General features: G+C 37.5%; 1 protein-coding gene across 1 annotated transcript in view; it reads left to right on the top strand.

Moving 5' to 3' along the window:
- The first annotated feature begins 707 nt into the window (after positions 1 to 707).
- MYRFL (myelin regulatory factor like) overlaps positions 708 to 19,998 on the top strand; it is a 40,227-nt gene continuing 20,936 nt past the window's right edge. Inside the window, exons 1-10 of the mRNA XM_041411217.1 lie at positions 708 to 753; positions 7,398 to 7,488; positions 10,455 to 10,522; positions 10,614 to 10,872; positions 11,678 to 11,769; positions 13,627 to 13,774; positions 16,930 to 17,125; positions 17,596 to 17,672; positions 18,340 to 18,450; positions 19,008 to 19,098. Coding sequence (XP_041267151.1) covers positions 708 to 753; positions 7,398 to 7,488; positions 10,455 to 10,522; positions 10,614 to 10,872; positions 11,678 to 11,769; positions 13,627 to 13,774; positions 16,930 to 17,125; positions 17,596 to 17,672; positions 18,340 to 18,450; positions 19,008 to 19,098 — 1,179 coding nt within the window. The remainder of the gene's footprint in view (positions 754 to 7,397; positions 7,489 to 10,454; positions 10,523 to 10,613; positions 10,873 to 11,677; positions 11,770 to 13,626; positions 13,775 to 16,929; positions 17,126 to 17,595; positions 17,673 to 18,339; positions 18,451 to 19,007; positions 19,099 to 19,998) is intronic.

The following is a 19,998-nucleotide window of genomic DNA, read 5'->3' as shown; positions in this document are numbered from 1 at the left end:
TTTGTTCATAACCAAATGCCTTTTTGTGATGTCTACTCAAACACTTGATATTTCTCTCCTGTTTGCTTAGTGGTGACAGAATGGGCAGTTTTCAGTGTTTAAAGATGAACTAAGAGAAAGTGTAGTAGAGTTTGCTGCTACCCTTAAAAGAGCTTTGTTCCATGTTCTGCTTTCCCATATGTTTTCCAATGTTACTTTAGACAAACAGGCTAATGTGTGATTTAGTTGTGTTAACAATAGTAACAACATAGAAGTTCTACTTCCCTATCGGTGATGGCTTTGCTCTTGCATTTTTGATTACTATTGCTTTCATTGGTAGTACTAATTACATGACCTGTGTGAAAGTACAAAGACAAGATAAGTAATTTTTATTGATGCATTTTTTGCGCATGTGTAATTAGTACTGGGACCAAAGGTCCTTAAAACGAGAACATTAGACTTATTGACTGGTTAGAACCCACATCTCTTGCCTCCAAAGCCTTGTTAGATTCTCCTTTATGTGTAGGTGAAGTCCTTTACATAAAGCCTAAGTATAATCCTGACACTAGTTACAGAGGAATAAAATCAGCTGGGACAAAGTCATTGAAATCTCTGACAAAATCATGATGTATTCCTTGGCGTGTTCATAATCATCTGGAGGAGACTGCATTTGTCCCAGTGGGAGCTCTTCAAGTAGTAGGAAAGCAAAACACTTCTGCTGGCTTTTCATGGATGTGGTGGGAGAAAATGAGGCCTTGCAGCAGTTCTTTGAAGGTAAGACTAGTTTCAGGAGAAGCCTTAACAATTTTTAGTGTCAGCAAAACCAGTAATTGTTTGGGAGTAACTGAGGAAGAAAGGAGGAAGAAAAAATGCTCTGAAGCTCAAAGCTGTGTTTACACTAAGTTATTGTGGAAATCAGTACCAGGATGATTACAAATAGTACAGATGTGCTGCAGTGCCTTTTTCTTTGTGCTCTGGCCAGAATACCAAAGGGAAGGCGCACCCAGCAAAGCCTGCAGTATGAGCAAGGTAATTGCCTTGAAGAAAAACTGGGAAGTGACTGAGGACTCATTGCAGTATAACACTTCTGAAAGCTTAGTGATTTTCATGTGGTTAGAGATCCTGAAATGGCCTGATTGTAACTGGTGAAACGTTAATTGTGTCAGTATCCTCAGGATCCTTCTGAGGAGTTAAACTTGGATGTTTTTGTCTTTTAGCTGGGGTCATCTGTCCTGCCTTTTTCTCCAAGACATTTTCTATTCAAGCTGGTCCAATTAGTTTCATAATTTTCTCTTACTACACAATTTACTTCCTAATAGATTCTATAATAAAATTGCATTTTTAGACTTTCTGGTAATGTGTTCAAAGGCTTTTTACTTTTGTATTCTTTTTCTATTTTTTTCTCTCCCTTCCTCCAGTTTGCACTTTGCTTTTTGTTTTTAATATGTAAGCTGTTCTGTTCTAAGCTGCTTTTGTTGTACTTGTTTTCAAAAGCAGGTATTCACTGATCTCAAAGTAACTTGGGAAACAACTAAGTTACCTACTTGGGAAAATCACTCTTGTGATTTGCTTTCTGTGTTACTCTTTTCCCTGCCCCTCTGTTGGCCTGGGTGAGATGTGGCAACTGTAAATTTTAAATTTTAATTTCAAGCTAAGACATTAAAAAATTGATCAAGGAAATACATTTAAGCCAAGAAATTTAAATTGGTGAGCTACAATATAGGGCTGCTAAAGCAAATGTATTGTTTATAGATGGTAGGAAATTCATACCATGTTGCTTTAAGTTCATTTTATGTCATGGAGTTGAAAGGCTAACAAATTTTTTGGCTTTGCTTTCAGCAACATAATGCTTGGTTTTATCAGGCTTTTTTTTTTTTTTTTAATTTTTTTTTTTTTTTTTTTTTTTTTTTTTCTCCCCACAGCTACATTGCACAGCTGATAAATATCAAAATAGTGTTGAATACAAATATTACAAAAAAGCACATTTTTTAGGAATCCTCTTGGAAAACATGACTTTCTAGGGGAGTATAGGTTAGATTCTGTTGACTTTGTGACAGTGATACTTTGATGGTAGAAGGTGTGGCAGGGATTTTAGCTGTGTGAACACTTTAATGAGGATTGCTATTTTTAATTATATAATTATTACTGCAACTCTTTTTAGAAGGTCTTTTTAGAAGGTCTTTTAGAAGGTAGTGTATGCCAGTGTGAGGATAAAGAAGCCCTGTTGATTCCTTTTAATCACAGGACAAATGAAACATCTTGGGATGTCATGTCCCTTCCATAATGTGTTGTTCAGCTGTGTTCCGTTAGAATGTGACAAAGGTCTGCTCAGGCCATACAGCATGCAGTGATGCTGTTTGATGGCTGAATTTCATTATCTGGACAGGGATATGTGTCAAGGCTGCAAGGGCCAATCATTCATTCAGCATGGAGTAGGCTCTCTTGCTTTTATAAACCATAGGTAAGTCTGCAAAGGGAACAAGCTGAAGTAAAAAGGTGGTTAGCCCTCTTTTCAAGCTGAGGTTGTATTTACTGAACACAGAGCCAGTTTTAAGTAGTGGCATCTCTGCAGCATAGCACTAGAGCTTGTGGGCTGGCTTTGTAACACTTCAATGAGGCAAAACCTCATGAAGCAAGAGTTGTAAATTGCTAGTGTTTATTTGGTGGTCTCTGTGATTAGTCATAGCAATGACATTGCTTAAAACATTGTTTTTCAAGGCTATGAAAAACTGGATCTTGTGATATCACGTGGAGAATGGTGCTACTGAGTGGTTCCTCAGTGGTTCAGTTTTGGCTTACAAATGCATCAGCTGGCAGTTAATGAATCTATAGATCTGCTTGGTAAAATTATTTGATATTCCTGAACAAAAAGAGTCCCCTCTGCCTTGTGCTTTAGCTCCTTACAGTCCATATTTGTTTTGACGCTCACTGGTAAGACGAAATGGTATCTGCAGTATTGAGAGGGGACAATCTGAAACAGGATTATTTTCTCAAGGAAACTGATATAATGTGTGTATTCCTGGCAATCAGTTCTTTGAATAGTTGACAGACCTTTTAGATTAGATATGACTCTGGGATTTGACCATGGCTTTTTCTCCTTCAAGTAAATGGCTTTTTCTAGTGTTGCCGGGAAGTTCCATTTTTTTTCTGTTTCATTTCACTTGCACATTAGAGATTTCATCTTTGATGCAGATTTTTTCCCTATTATTTGTGTTGAAATGAGTATTTATAATTAAAACATTCTGCATTTTAGAGTCTGTAAGTTCCTATTTGTCAAGGTAAGGTCAGAGCTCCCGATTAGCTCTTCCACCTGTGTGTGGCAGAACAATCTGTTCTTGCTGATGTTATCAATGAGAGAGATTAGGTAGAAGGTCATCCTAGTTGCACTGTTGAACTTGGTCTTTTCTGTTGTAAGGTACTTTGAGATGTCTGAAATGTGTTTTGTCTGTGATCTAAAGAAATCTCTTCCTTAGTGGAATCATCACCTCTCTGTATAATCATACTTCTGCATGGGTAACATGGAACATAGATTAGAGTTTGTGGGAAGTAATGAAGCCACTGAGGGGACGTGCCCTTAAAATACAAAACACTTAAACCTCAGAGGTGCCACACAGCATTTTAAGGATGAGAGTTTGAAACGGGAATAAAAGATGAAATGGAAAATACAAAATATTGATGATAAGATTGTTTCTGTAGAAAATGTTACTTTGCGGGGAAAAAGCCTATCTTAACACAGATTGGCTCCTTACAATTTGTAGTAACAGGTCTTCCTGAAGTTGAATAACCTAGGTTGAGATACCTTCTGGCTGGCTGCAGCTGGTTTGTACTTATAACCCTGTACTCTGCAGCTTGTGTCAATGACAGCAGATCTGTTCCTGCAGGTCTGTCCAAATTGGAATGAGCTGAACTTTTCTACACAATTCAAATGGCAACCAGTCTTGGAGTCCATTACCATGAAAGAAGGGCCTATAAGTATAAGCCCCATAAGTAATTCTTATCTTAGTGCAAGTCAGTGAGGTTCAGCTGGACCATTGAGCCTGTATAGTGGAGCTCATAAAGTGCTGAAGCCTCTTTTTGTAAAAAAACATACTTATTTTCATGGTAAATTGTCTTTAGGTGGAAATCAGTTATTACTTCTCAAGCAGAAACATTATCCCTCAAGTTGCAAGGCTTTGTAGTAAACGTGAATTTGTCTGTTCAGCAAGAAAGTATTACTGAACACTGACCATGTTCTCTGTGCTGTTTTTAAACCTTGAGCTGTATATAAGGAATGTTTCCTCTGTAAAGTAGCTGATGTTTTAACACTGATCTTACTACAGAAAACTGGACTTGGCTGGGAGCTTCCTGGCATCCTCTTCTAATATCAGCAAATTACTAGTTTAGTATTGATTTTTAGTCAATACTATTTCTCTGTCCCCCATCGTTCACTTGCCATTTAGATACCACTGAAAAAGAGGCAGCTGAATTAAATGCAGTTATACGTAAGGCTACATGAAAGTGTTCAGAGAATTGATCAAGGTAGGTTTTTTAGGGATTGAGACTTGGTCACAGGACCATAGAGTCAAGCTGAGGAGCCAGGTGATGACAGCCTCATGCCTAGAGGAAAGAAGGGGATGTCTGCCAAAGAGTAACTGCCAAATTAATAGACTGGAGTTCAGTTCTCCTTGGGGGCCTGTGGCTGGGTATTAGGGACAGGCTAGGTGAGAATGGACAGGAAACAGAAGACAGTGGTAGTACTGACAGATTTTAGACTTGGGGACAAACAGAAGTATCACGCTTAAGAAGAAATGAGAAAAATATATAATCATATGCAGCCTGTGACTGCAGTGTGTGTTCTGCAAACATTTGTGTGTGAACCCCTGTCATGGCTCTGGCTTGTCCTTTGATCTTCATCTGTTGGTTGGGTAGCTGGTAGTCCTCTGCACAGTGACACCAAAGTTGAATGTGTCACTCAGTGTAGACTCTTCCAGAGACGTCTGGGCACATTGCACCATAAACTGTGAACTGCAAGCAGAGCCAAGCTAATGATTGAGGCTGCTGACTCCACATATCCTCCAGCAGCTCTTAGCCAGGCACATGGTTCTGTGCTTCACAGAGGCCTTACCGCAGGGCTTGTCCTGCCACATACACACAGTTAGTTCTCTGCTCTCACAAGCATGTAACATCCAGGTGAGGGACTGTCTTGCTTGGTGCCCGTATCTGTTAAGTACTTATTGTGATCAAATATCTGTGAAATGGATGCCACCATTTCAAATAAATTTGCGTATGATCCAACAGATCATCCTCTGCTGAAACAGATGCTAGTACCAGCACGTGACGGCACTGACCTGGAAAGTACATTAACAGAGATCTGCAGGGCAGCAAAATGTGCCCACTCTTCCGTGCACCTGCGTCACAAACATTCATTAGCGGTGGCCTGTCTTCCTGGTGTACTTCCTTCCTCTCCCAGCACTGCTTATTCTTTCATTCTCCTTCTCACCATTTAGCTGTTCATGCAAAGTGGAGAGATTAAACAGAAATGATAGACATTTCTGGTTTTGTCACTTAGCAACAGAGCTAATCTCTGAACTCTGGGATGTCCACTTGAAAGGCCTTGTCCATGTTTGATTTAGAGCTGTATTTGATTCCAAAGAGCCTGTCTCTGATCTTGGTCAAAATAATGGATTCTTGGTTGTATGGTACAGGAAAACATTTTATATTTGACCTCTGGCCTCAAGTTATTAATGAAAGTATATAATTCTTCATGTGGGTTTGGTGGCTTGAACAGGAAGAACAGGTGGGGTAAAAGAAGAAGTAGAGAAGAGAATAATTTTCCTGTGGACTACATTAGTAAAAAGGAGAAAGGTTTCTAATTCAAGGTAGGGGGACCTTACCTTCAGACATGAAGAATGAAAGGATGAGAATCAAACAGGTTTCAGGAAGGCTGCTAAGGAAACCCAGGCTCTTTTGCACTCTCTAACTGGTTTTGCAAAGCGATCTGCTGCTGCTTTGAGAATTTGTGTGTTCCAGTTTTGCTGAGATAAGCTGGTGGGCTGCACCTATTGAATCTGTTCTCTGGTGTGCATGGGACAGTTTTGTTTACAATGTCAATAAATTGAGATGTGAGGATCTATCAGTAGAACACCTCCAAGTTGCTATTCCCCCGTGAACGGCAGTCAAAATTAAGCCTACAGCACCAACAAGTAAACAATACCTAGATTAATCTATGACCACAAAGCAATTTGGGAAATGTTTATTAGCAATGTGGATTTATGTATTGAGGGAATCCTGTGCAAGGTAGTGGACTTTTAGGTTCTGCTTGCATGAATGTCCTTTCTGAACACTGGATCAAGAAGGAACAGTATCAGACAAAGACATCAGAGAAGGAGCTGAAGATACATTAGGGTAAGTGTCCTGTGCAAGGTAGTAGAGTGAGAAGACAGCAAGTGCGCCAAAAGCAGTGACTACTCCTTGACTCAGAGGCGGAGATTAACCTTTTGTGTTCTCACCCACTGCTGCTGAGCTGGGGGGGACATGGCTGGCGTCAGACTCTGGGGCTGAGCCTCACATCTCCGGCTGTGTGGGCTGGTCCCTTTTATCGTGTGTGAAGTGGGACAGAAGCACTTGCAGCTCAAGCAGGAATGTCGAGGTCCTTATCTTGTTTGCATTCTGACTGGCCACACCTGTGTTTATGGAAGGCTTGCTGCAGAGGTGGGGAGCCTGCAGAGTAAGACTACTTGGCTGGGTTTTTCAATGAGTGCCCGTTGACTTTCTACAAAAGTTGTCATGAATTCCGGAAACTTCATAATCATAAAACCTGTTTATAACCTTCAGTTACTAAGCAACACAGGGCAAAGTACTGAACTTTTCTATTCGCCAATACATTTAACATGTTAGTGGGCTGTTTTTTTAGGCAGAATAAAAGGAAACCACCAAATATTTTTAAGGCTTTATTTGGACTTTATTTAAACTCAGATGGTGGATTTTTAAATGGAGTTTTAGATCAGAAATTCATTGCAGTACTTGCAAGTACTAATGCACCAAGTGGATCTGTGTAAGACAATATCTGATCTTCAACCCAAAAAACTGTTAAGACCTCAATGTAAAGGAGTTGGAAACTATCGTCAAAACCCTTTTTCTCAGTTGCAGACTGTGGTCCTTTATCTTCCTGCTGTAGTAATTCCCCAAAGCCTTAATGCATTCAGTGGTGTTTGCCCAGTGCTGCACTGTCATCTGCAGTGCCCCTGCACATTGTTAATTACTCTGCATTTCTCATCATCCTTTTTCCCAGAGTGACTAAACCAGAAGCATAACCCTTTTGTTACACATGAGACAGGGCAGATTTGGTTTTCCTTTGTGTAGGAAAATTGGCAGCATCACTTATTCTGAAACACTGACAATTCCCTGTGAATTTCTGTATTTTTTACTTTTAACCTTAGGGCAAGATGTACATGGAGCCTTGGAAAATCCCATGGTGGATACAAGCCTGTTGGAAGAATTCATTAGTAGTGACATAGAGTTTGGAACTTTGTAAGTATTATAGCAACATTTACTTCCTCTCCTTAGCTGCAGCTCTTGAATTGTTTTATTAGTAGATAAAAACAATTTATCTATGCCATGATAAAATCTGAGTTTCAAGAGGATTGTGGCTCTCTTGGCATTGTTTCTTGAAGCTGCATAGGAGGACTTAGACAAAATTAACTATAGCCAGTAATGGAAATATGGTAGTTTTCTTATTCAATGGAATGAGTGATAATAATGTCTGAGTTGATTCACAACTGTCGAGCTAATTGTGACATTAAATGCAGAGCTGTTACTTTAACGTTCCTGTAAGTGCTAATTTACTGTTTATGTACAGAAAAAGTGATAAAAATGAGACTACTGTATAATACATTGAGAGAATAACAGAAGTCCCCCAGTTTGAAGGAAGCAGAGCTACTGTTTTCACCCTAATACTTAGTTAGAACAGAAACTGTCCATCAGTGTCTTTTGAGACTAACTTTAAAACTATCAAAGGATACATAGTGCAAAGGCTTATGGTCAGGGGTGGAAAATTATGTGGTACAGACCTGTCAAAGACTTAAACACCAAATCTTTCATCTAGACAACTGTCAGATGATTGTTGTTCAAGGCAAAATATTATTAATAGCGTGATACTCACACTTGCCAAGAAGCAGAGCAAGAAGGGATGTTTTAAAAATAATTAAGCATGGAAGTTTTCATTCTAGATAGATCCAGCAGCACATGTTTATTTAAGGTGGGCCAAATAGGCTCCTAACTGCTCTAAGTCATGAATAATGAATTAATTCTCTTTGCCCACACTATTAAAGTAAAGAAGAATGAAGAGAAGGTTGTATGTAAATATCCATAGACTTTATTTTTAGAGTGACTAACCGTGTTGTAGGTTAATGAGATTATTGAACTCCTGTAGGACAACTTAAAAATATTATTTTGCTTTTATACATAAAGTATCACCAAAATGTAAACGTGTATATATATGCTATTATGTAGCTTAAGTAAGTTATATGTTATAGTGCTACAAAGTACTTACATGCAAGAAAACCAAAACTATTAAGTTTTGGAGGCTGAGCAGGATTTTACAGTAATATTAGAGTTCTGTTTTGTTATTTATGGCATTAAGAACATTTACTGAATCATTAGATCTGTACAGGTCAAATTATTAAGCATTTGTCTGTAGTGCAGAAAATTTGTGCGTAAACAGAATAGAATCTCATAAAGGAACATGTCAAAATACTTCAAAGGAAAAAAATATTAAAAGCCTCCAAATACACATGCAAAATGCAGAACTCCATAATATCATGTGCAATGAACAGGGTGCTATTACCACCAAGGTCTTGCGTGTACCTTGAAATTTCCATTAAAGATGATCTTGCATCAGAATGGTCATCAGCATTACATTTATTCTTCTCTTGCATTACATGTGAAGCACCATGTGATTTCCTCATCCTTTCCCACAGTAATACCTTCCACATTATCAGTGAAAGGAGAAAAAAGTTGCCATGTCCTTTGCTGAGTAGGCATGTTATTGATATGCTGTTTGTAATGTAGAATCATTTAAACTACAGATTATTTTCTTTTCCTTCAAAAAGCACAGTATCAGTTTCAGTGAAATTCTAACTTGGAGATATATCCCTACTACCTCTTTACTTCATAAATACTTTCTCCTAGAAAGTGTCTGTCTTTCTATTTTAGTGAAATAATTACATTAAAGCAGAAACCAAGTACCAAGGCAATATTTGAAGTGAGAATATGAACTGAATGTGCAGAAGGGAAGTTTTAGACTTTTATAGATGTATCTTTTAAAATTTTACAAAGTACAATTGGCATTCAGTATATATGAATCAAATATATGGATCAAATATCTCACAGGAAAAAAAATGAAAATGAAATATTTACTAAGTATTCAAAGTTGAAAACAACGTTTAGAGTGTTATAGTCATGGTATTTAAAAGCATCAGAGAATCTATTTTGAATTAAATTAAAGAATATTCTAATGTGGGATTTTAAAATTGATTTTTAAAGAGGAGCTGTGTGGTTGAAGCTAACCCAAAATGCAGGGTTGTGGATGTAACATGTTAGAAGACCAGTAGCAATACCATTAAGAAATACACAAGCACATGTCAAAAGTAAAAGGCAGTAACCAAAAATGAAACTGCTCTCTTTAATGCTATCCAAACTCAGAAATATAAAACCTGCCAGGGAAACAATAGAGTGAAAAATTTCCATTGATGCTTGAAAGTATTTGCTCTGTGTGTGTGAACATGCCTTTTATACATATGAGGATGTCTCTTTAAGGAATTTTATTTTATTCAGCTTCTGAGAGAACACTCAGCTTTGGTACAGGAGGTGTGTCTCATTAGATTTCTGTCATCCTTCCTCTGCTGCAGCATTTTTAGCCTAATATGCACCTTAAGACTTGTGTTTCAGATCAGGCTTCAGAGCAGTGTTTGAGCTGACAATTCATAGGAAAGGATTGAGAATCCATTTCTTGAACCTCCATCTATTCCTAATGTAACAGAGGAAGCCTCTGTAGCTCCTTTGAATGGCAGCAAAATGGCATAGGATTTTCTCTTCCTTAAGAGAGATGAAGATGCCACAGATCTTTAACCATTAGTTTAGAGAGAATGGGGCTTAAGTCCCTTGTGAGCACCATATGTCGAGAGTCACTGGTGTGCCTGGAGATAACTGAAGAACCACTCATGGGAAGGAGGATTGAAGTGAGCAGGTTGTGAAGGGGGATTTCGGTGAGAAAGGATGGGGATTGGGTCTTCTTCATGGCAGAGAGGCAGGGGGTGGTCTGATGAAGTGTAGGGGACATTGCTCCTGTGAGAAGGGGCAGCAAATACGGTGAGCAATGCTTCCTGAAGACCCTTGTCAGTGGCCTGGTGATCTCCCTCCAGTTGCTTTCAGCATTCGTTGTTGTTGTCCTCTGTGTCTTGTTCCAGAAGAAATTAAAATCTCTTTTTCATCCCCAGGCAAAGCCAGTTGCCAGACTCCCCACCAGACTCTGGCTCAGAACCGTGTTCCCCACCACAGCTACAAAGTAGGTGACATGAATTTGGCCTCTCCCAAGCCTGTAGGAGTATCTCCAGCTCCTCTTCCTTGTTCTTATGTTCTTTTTTTATTTCTCTCAGCCCCATGGTGTGGTGCTGTGTGGCCCGGTGGGCTGCAGCCTCCGCTCCCGTGCCCATCAGTTGGGGCACCGAGCAAGCTTCCCTGCAGGTTCATGGAGACTTACCCTGACCCCAGTGCCATGGGGTACCCTTGCACCACCTCCCAGGGCTGCTGCCTGAAGACAGAAAATGCTGTGACTCCATGGAATCATTCGACATCCTCCAGCTGTTTTGGTTTTAATTATTCATACTTCCAGCCTAATGCATCTCAGATGTCCGGGTAAATGATAAAGCTTTTATGCAAAGGGTGAGACATGCAAAGCCAGTAGAACTGGTTTAAGACTGGTTGTAAATCCCTGTGGGTGTAGGATTTTCCACAGGATGGCAGTGTTTAGACATTTTTGAGACACTTGTGGTTGAGCGTTCTTTAAAATACCTTAATCGAGGTTTAGATTGCAAGTAGTAGCGCATTTAAATTTTTAAAACAATAGAAGGCTAATGAGAAATCAACAGGTTTTTCATAACTGGATTATAAAAATATTGAGGTGTTTTGCAATACCTGTTTTAGAGATTTGTGCATGAGGATCTTGTAAGTGTTCTAGCAAATACCATAAGAGAAAAGGAATTGTCATATCTATGTAAGCAAGTGAAGCAGTAATTGTATACTATCTGCCATATTAACCCACCAATGTGTTCTGGATGCTCAATTATTTAAAATGTTCTGGTATTTTAACATTAACTGGTAAATAGTAAAATTATTCAAGATAAAAGCTGTGATTTTTAAGGCAAATGTCAGGTAACTAAACCCGTGCCAATTATGCACTGTAGAAATTTTTAAATGGAATCAACTTCTTTATTCATGTGAAATAAAAAAAAAAAAAGAAGTTTTGGAAGGAAAAAATCAGATAATTCAGTTTTAAAAACCCACCAACTCAGTGCTGAGTCTCCTCCCTCAGCAAATCAGAATTTGGATGGCAGTGCAGTTAAAATGAGACAAGAGACACCTGGGTGTTCTTTTGCTATGATTCTGTAATATCTATGTTTAAACTTATAAAGGAGTAATGCAACATGTATTTTTACAAAAGTATTTCTGCAGCATCAAGCAAAAAAAGGAAGCTGTCCCAATTACTAGGAGATGGGATTGATTCTCCAGTCCAGTCTCAGGATTCCAGACAAGGTGAGCGTGTGTGTGAGGAGGAAATTTAGTGTTTTATGCCACAGACAAGTAAATACTAGAGGAGCACAGCTCCTCCTGGCTCAGACAAGGTAATGGCATTAGTGGTCTGTACTCCACTACCCAGTTTACCTTTTTGAAAAAACAGGATTTATTTCTATTTGGCAAAGAGAAAAGAGCATTAGAGGTTCCTATTTCCTGAGGCTGTTCTGGATAGAATATTCTGCCCTTTTCCATATGTGAACCTCCACTACAGAAATGGTAATATATTTTGCTTACTTTGCTTGGCACTAACTTGACTGGGCAAAGAAACAATTTTGGGTCAGCTGAATATGGAATTAGTTGGGTGGATGAATAAAGGGATTACCACTTCCCATTATCTCCTCCACTCCATGTTTCATTTTCTACAAAGTGTATGCATAAGCAAGCTTGGTAAAAGCTGTATGTTCTTTCCCACCTTCCCCATATTGCTTTGGTTCATTGTTTTATCAAGATAAAAATACAAAACAACTCATACCAATTGATACAAAAAACCTTATTAGGCACGTACAGAAATGAATCAGCTTCTGTGAAGTGTGGGGCTCTCTCTGAATGAACAGTTTGTAATGGCTGGTTTACCTGAGGAATTTTACCCATGTCTGTTTGTGAAAAAGCTGAGTGGCTTGTTATTTCTTCAGAGGAAGTTATTTGTCAGGATTAAATCAATCTTTTATAACATGTTTAATGAATATCAACTGGATTTAGTAAGTTGCTTTTTCTTTGATATCTTTTGTTAATTCAGTGTTTCTTGGTTGTGACTAGTCCTCTAAGTCAACCACTGCTGAAAAGAGAAGACAAGCAGACACTTCTATATCTGAAATTGCTCTTGCTGTTTTTAATACTGAAAGATATAGCTTTGAAACAAGCTTTCTTTTAGGTGTCATTCTTAATAACATCTCACTGACACATGCATTGGAAAAAGAACAGACATGGGTGAAAATGGCACGGGGATAATTTAGAAGTGATGTGTGAATTTCTTTACTGTGGCGTTTTTCTATCTATCTATCTATCTATCTATCTATCTATCTATCTATCCATCCATCCATCCATCCATCCATCCATCCATCCATCCATCCTCTGCTGTATGTCAGATGTGGGCGCTTGCAAATGAAGCTTGGGCCTGAAGTGACTCTGAAGGCTGTTTTACTGTGCTGTCGCTGGCTGTGGATCTTAGTTATATGCTCAATGACAGATTTTCTCTTATCCTTACGGCACTCTATTTATCTGTCTCTCTTATCACATTCTCCTCTGTCTTCATAAAATGTATAATATCTCAGAGAATTGAGGTTGACCCTGTCTGTCAAAGAATTCTCTAATGTATAGGCAGAAAGCAGAAGGAGATTGACCAGATGTAGTGGTGAATGGGTTTGCTATTGGAAAACTGTGCCTCCTGTAGTATATTCTTCAATTCAAACTTCTGGTAGAGGGAATGGGAAACAAATGCAATTATTTTGCTTAATTGCTTCTTGCAATGTTGCAGATGTACAGTAGAATTCTTAGCTTTCCTTCTCTTCCCCCCCTCCCCCGAAGGAAACTATTCATCCTTTTGAGAGAGAATAAAAAATAGAAAGTACTACTTGTCATGTCAATCAAACATTTGTTTTGCAAATCAGGAAAGCTGAAAAATTTATTTTCTAGAGCAAGAGAATGTAACACAATCTTGTGGAATAACTGCAAAGGTTAATCACATTTAAATATATATGCAATACATTTATGATTTATATGTATGTGCATTTATGTAAATATATTTGTAAAAGTGTCTATGCAGGATTTTTTGCTAGTCCCAAAAGAAGTAACTGAATTGTCACTATCTCTCTACAGCAATTGTAAAGGACTGTGCTGCTGAAGTGCAAGAATATGACAGTGATGGACAGAATGCAGCTTTGGAAAAATGCTGTCATGCTCTTACATGGCAACCATATCAAACTTCTCAGTGGAACAGCTTATTTGACTCTAATTATGAAAAATTGTAAGCACTGATGTTTGCACTTGAAAAAACAATGGTTTCTTCTGTTTTGGTTTTTTTTTTTTTTTCTCTTTTTTATCTGTTGTAGTTTTGTAGGAATAAATGATACATTTGGCATCACGTGTTCTTATTGGAAATAAGAACAGAGAAGGAAGTATAACAGGCATGATGAAATATTAACTTGCAGGTGTATCAGATAAATTGAACTTGAAACACTGTTTGAAATTAATGCCAGGTTTTCTGATTTCCCTTCAGGGATTTAGGAGCAAAAGAAAAGTGAGTTAAGATACCTGGTAAATTTTGTTTATTTTGTCAAATGCATTGGGGCAAGTAATTATGAAGCATGCAACACTTTTTCCTCTAGTGGTCTGAAATATTAAAGGAAAACATTAGAAGTTACCAGTATTACTTCTGGGCTCATATAACTCAAGTCTTAATAATTATAGATATGTGGGTGACATGCAGCTGTTCAGTCAAAGATTTAGATTTTTGCTGTGTTAATCAAACTGTAAATACTTTTTTTTTTTTTTTTTTTTTTGGCACATGATCTGGAAAAGATCATTCCAAATTCACGCTATGTCCCTGATTTTAATTGAATCATTCTAATATTTAGCATATGAACCCTTTTAACAAATGAACCCTTTTCTACAGCATCTGGTTAGTTGTTCAGGATTGGTGCAAAAAGTTTGTCACTGTCTGCACGGGACTTGCATAGCACAGTAAATTTTAATGCTCCTCTCACCCAACCTGTCAAAATGTCTCATGGGATCTGGGTGTCTATCAGTGTCATTGCTGGACATTGATGTTCCCTGTTTGCACACAGGAGATAAGGGCATTGCACATCTTGCTGTGCCCCACACAATCCTTCTCCTCAGATATTGATTGACATGACAAGAGAGCAGACCTTTACACTCCTTGGGAGCTGGCTGGACCCAGAAACCTCTAGCTGAATTTGTGATAGGACTATTCACTCTAAAAGAAGGCTCCCAAATCCTGGCAGCAATTTCAGTCAATGACTACATGAGAGCTGTGTGCTGATGGTGGGAGATTGCTCTCCTGCCACTACCCACTTACTTGTTGCTTCCCATACACCTAAAATTAAGGTTCCAGACACATTACTTTGTGAACAAAGATTATGTGATGATTAGCAATAAAGTATCCCAATACACTCTGTGTTGCCATTACTGTGGGAGGAGACTGAGGTGTTATTTGCAGAGGAAGTCAGTATTACTTTTAAGTGAGGTCAGTGGCTGTGCTGTTGTTCCAAGATGCACTGTAAATACAGCACATTGCACAGATTTTCTGAGTAGGGATCCTGTATTCTGTTGGCCTCAAAACACTCACATGCTTCTCATTGCAATCCATTGCATGGATTGATCCCATGCCTTCAAATTGCTGCACCCATTTGAGGGGTATTTCTCAGGTTAATTGTTATTTTCAATTTTATTCATACAGTACTTGAACGTCTTAGTTGTTTCATTTTCACAGCAAAAATGCTGTTAGTTGAGGTAGATTCATTAGAAAAGGTTACTGTAGTATTTATTCTGCCCTTCATTGTGTCTGCTTGGCACATTCTTGGTCTTTGTCTGATATTGGTGGTGCTCTGTCCAAATTCTGAATCGCAAGAGGAATTTGAAGCATATTTCTAGTAGGGATGCTTGTGTAACAGGGATATCTATTGCAACCTAAAAGTTATTGCAAATTTTGCTGTACCGCTTGGTATGACTCACCATTCTTTGTGGACTAAGAACAAAATATATGTTTGCTCTTATTTACTATAAATTACATACTCAGAAAGTTATAATATGAAATTGCTCTTTGGGAGCCATTGTTCCAAACCCTGCTGCTTGGAGATGTGGACGTTTGTAACTTTGCTTCTCAAGCTGCTTGCCTGTGTGTAGGAAAATAGTCTGAAATTGCTTTAACAATACCAGCTAATGACCTTGCTGACACCTAAATATTAAAAACTACTCCTTTCCCTACTATGAAGTATACTAATTTCCTATATATATATATATATAAATATACTCATTGTAGGAAAAAACTGATTAAGTTTTACTTATTTAATAATGATGGTTTGAGGAGATGGTAGGATCTTCATTATAATTTTAAATATGAAGCAACACATGACTTAGTCATTTTGAAGTAGGTAGTTTTCTCTTTATTTCCTGTCCCAGGTTGTTTGAAAGGGGACTTCATAATTTATAAAACAATAATAAGGCCTGTATATTTCCTATGAAGTCTGTACATTTTGATTTTTTCAAATAATAATGGAAGAGTAATGGAAAGCCATCTTCAGTAATTGTGTTAATGAGAGGTTCTTAGTAGCATCGTACAAGATTACCATTATCAAACTTTCATTAACAAGAAAAGCCAATGTCTATATAAGAGAACCTTGCCATGTAGTTATTTCAGAATTATCCATCCTTAAATCAGAGGACTGGAAACATTGCTGGGATGGTGAGTTCACTGTCTCTAGCAGAAAGACCTTCTGATACCTTTCCTTGTTTCCTGTGAATCATAGACACACAATACTCTTTCTCTTTGGTGACAAATTGTCCTTTGAAGAAATAAAATAGAGTTACTTTAGAGTTTGCTCAGAGTGGGATGGAGAACTTAAAGTCAGGCTGGAGGGATGGTATTGATAGCTTTTCTTTTAGCTTAAGTAAAGCCTTCCTGGAATCCCACTGCTTCTGCAGAAGCACTTGCTGTGGGAGTTTGTGAACAAAGTGGGGAGTCTTGCTGGCTCATTAGCTCATTGTTGTCTGGAGCACTGGCTGCAGACTGTGGTTTGTAGCACTGTTGTAATGAACGATTGAATACACTAAAAGGTTGGTTTGTGCCCTTAGGTGCACAGAGTTCCTTTATATCAGATTTGTAAGCGAGGATTATGCAAGCCTCTCAACCTCTGGTTTCCAAACATTTTGTTTTCAGACTAGAATTAGAGGACATTTTATGTGTGTTTTCATTTTTACACCTTTGACAGTCAAAGAAGAAAGTACTGTAGAACTGGTGATTGTAATGATGTATTTTTAGTCCAGGTTTGTCACTGAAAATCAGGTGGATTTTTGCAACACATTTAAAAAAAAAAGGAGCTCAAGATATCATTTAAGTATGTCAGTACTTAAGGTTACCATTCCTTCTCCTTGTTTTTGTAGACCTGCTGTAGGATATCACATTGTCACAGATAAAGGATTTAATTTTTCAACAGCAGATGATGCCTTTGTGTGCCAAAAGAAGAATCATTTCCAAATCACAGTTCATATTAGAATCACTGGACATCCAAAATATGTCAAAACTCAGCAGGGGAGGAAACCAATAGAAAAGGTTTACTTGAAAGCTTATGGAATTAAGGCAAGTGTGTCTCCTCTTTGAGATTATTACTTTTAATTATCCATGTAATGAGGTAAATAATTGAACTATTTTCTTAGTAAATTTTTTGACCAAGAGCATATAACTACCTTACGTAGGTTCTGTTCTCACATTGAATATCTGCACTCATGCTTGAGCATGGAATGAGCTAATAACAGTCTGGATTCAGAAAGCATTCTTGCTTTTGTAAATTAATGCACTTACTGTCCTTTTTTATTTTTTTTTTTTCCCTTTTAAATGACATCTCCAGAAAGACTTGGGCCTTCAGATTAGATGCCAATTATCAATTGATCCAGCAGTCAGTTCCTCCATTGATTTCCATGTCATTCCATTAGAAATGAGTGCATTTTCACTGTTTTAGGCACAATTTACCTATTAATGTCTATTTCAATTTTTGTGTGTTTAAAAATTTTATATTCTTGTCATTTTTGAAAATTATTTTTATTTTATAGGTGGAAGCTCCAAATGAAACAATTGCTATTGAACAGTCTCAATCAGATCGAAGCAAAAAAACTTTTCATCCTGTAAAGTAAGATTTTTGAGAAAAATTATTCCATTTTGTTTCAATATGTATGATTGGTTTGAAATATAAAGTAGATGTTTATTGAAATCTTACAGTAGCTCTAAGCCAGTTTTCTGATTTTTATCCAGATTTCATTGTGGTTGCACACAGAGAATCACAGTACTAATACATATATATATATATATAAATAAAATATTATAGGAAAATATATAAAAATATTATATATAATATACAACGTATATAATATATATTACTATATATATGATAGATATATATATTAATATATATATATGTGTATGTGTGTGTATATATATATATATATACACACACACCTGGTCACACTTCATTAAGAGAAATTTTCAACAGGTTTACACATGTTAAGTATGGCTATCCAAAATATTTATATTCAGCTAAAACACTCTTTTACACTGCTTAGAGCTGTATGACAGATGCATTTCCAATCTTAAAAAATGTCAGAATGTTCCTGCCCTATATGAGCATGAGATACATTTACAGTGCTTTTTAAGGGGGAGTGCCGCTGCTAGAAACATGCATGCAGCATCTCTCTGGAGCTCTGCCATTCTTGAGCTTTTAACTCACTGGCAGAATCAATGTTTATTCTTCTGATCTCCAAATATTAACTTCCCTGATCTTGTTTTCTTTTCTGTTTTAGAGTTGATCTGCCAGGGGACCAGACAACTAAAGTAACACTGGGACGGCTGCATTTCAGTGAAACAACAGCAAATAATATGAGAAAAAAGGGGAAACCTAATCCTGACCAGAGGTATTGCCATAGCTAGTTGGCCTGTGTGTTAGAAGTAGAAAAGTGAAGGTCTGCTTTAGAATGGAGACAATGTTTGTGAAAAATTGCTGCTATCAAATCTGTGGTTTTTTCCAAATTCTGTAATACTTCATATGCTCTTGAAAGCCTCTTTCTCTGCAGTCACAGAAGGATATGAGAATAAAACACCCCAAACTTCATCCTCATGGTTAGAGATAGTTTCAAGAAATCATAGCCAGAATAATGGCTGACAAAATCAGGAAGGAAAAAATCCCAAATAATGACCATTTTCTTCAGAGGCAGGAAAGCCTTTCATCTTTCAAGCTTCATTACTTGAATTTCTAAAAATTATTGTATTCTTTGCTAGTTTGCAGTGATTGTGGAGCTTGTAAAAGCATATTTCTTAAGAGTGAAGGAAATACTATTTCTTTTATATTGTAAGAAATACACTTAAAAACATTGTCTTTTTAGTATCAATAATAACAGCTGTATTTAAAACTTCTTTTCTGTGAGAAAGAATTACTTCAATTATTGTCTTGATTAAATCAATTTTAAATTAGATACTTCATGCTGGTGGTTGGACTGTATGCTGTCTCTCAGGACCAGTTCTACTTACTATCTGCAAATGTCTCTGAAAAGATCATTGTGAGGGTAGGTATAAGTTTGTATTACTGTCATGTAAAAGTATTTACTGTTTTGATATTCACAGGAGATTGAGGGGCATGATTCTTGAGAATAAAAATTACCACTGAGTCAAAAAGATTGAGAAAAAAACCTACAGTTGCATGTTGCATAAGTATGTCATCTTTTAATTATCAGAAATTAAAAATGTTATAAGTAGAACTATAGAAGGATTTTAAAAGAAAGCTTTTTATTAATTCCAGTACAAAATATATTGATTTTTCCAGACTTTTTTTCATTTGCAGTGAAACAACTTACTTCACTTGCCAGGAATTTTGTAAAACCTTTCATTGGCTAGAGTCTTCAGTTTCCAAGGAGAATGAGAAGGAAAAAAAAGCAAGGAAAGAAGATCAAGCAGCTCTAGGAAGTTTAAGGCCTATAACTTTGCTTTTCCTGTGTGTTTCCAGAGTGTCCCACCTCTCATTTTGATAGCAGCAATACAGGTTTTATATCAACAAAATGAAGAATAATCTCTTTTTCTCTCAACTGTTACTTTTCAGTTGCCTGGTTCACAGAAGGCTTTTCTTTCAGTACTCAGCTTTAGCCCACTGTTAGACTCAGAAAAGAGAAAAAAACAATATCTGTAGTGTAACAAGAGCTAAGGAGAATTGGGGTTAGGAGAGAGGGAAAACACAGAGTGCCAGAAGGAGTGGGATTGCAAGGGGGCTGCCAAGGGAAGGTGGAGGATGCTGAAAGCTTTCAGTCCTGGCCCCTTTTTCTTGTGATCGGTAGGTGGTGGCTAATGTTTGAGCTGGGCATAGTCTGGAGTTATAGTTATTTCTAGGGTGAATATTAAGTTTAGGGCTTAGAAAGATGGGAAATATGTAAGGTGATGTGCTGGGGCTGCAAAAGATGGAGAGGGCCTCTGGA

Source organism: Onychostruthus taczanowskii, unplaced genomic scaffold, assembly GCF_017590055.1.
Source record: "Onychostruthus taczanowskii isolate IOZ18803 unplaced genomic scaffold, ASM1759005v1 scaffold35, whole genome shotgun sequence".
Classification (NCBI taxonomy): Eukaryota; Metazoa; Chordata; class Aves; order Passeriformes; family Passeridae; genus Onychostruthus; species Onychostruthus taczanowskii.
Note: the sequence above shows the minus strand (reverse complement) of the source record. Positions and strands in the feature narration are given on the sequence as shown.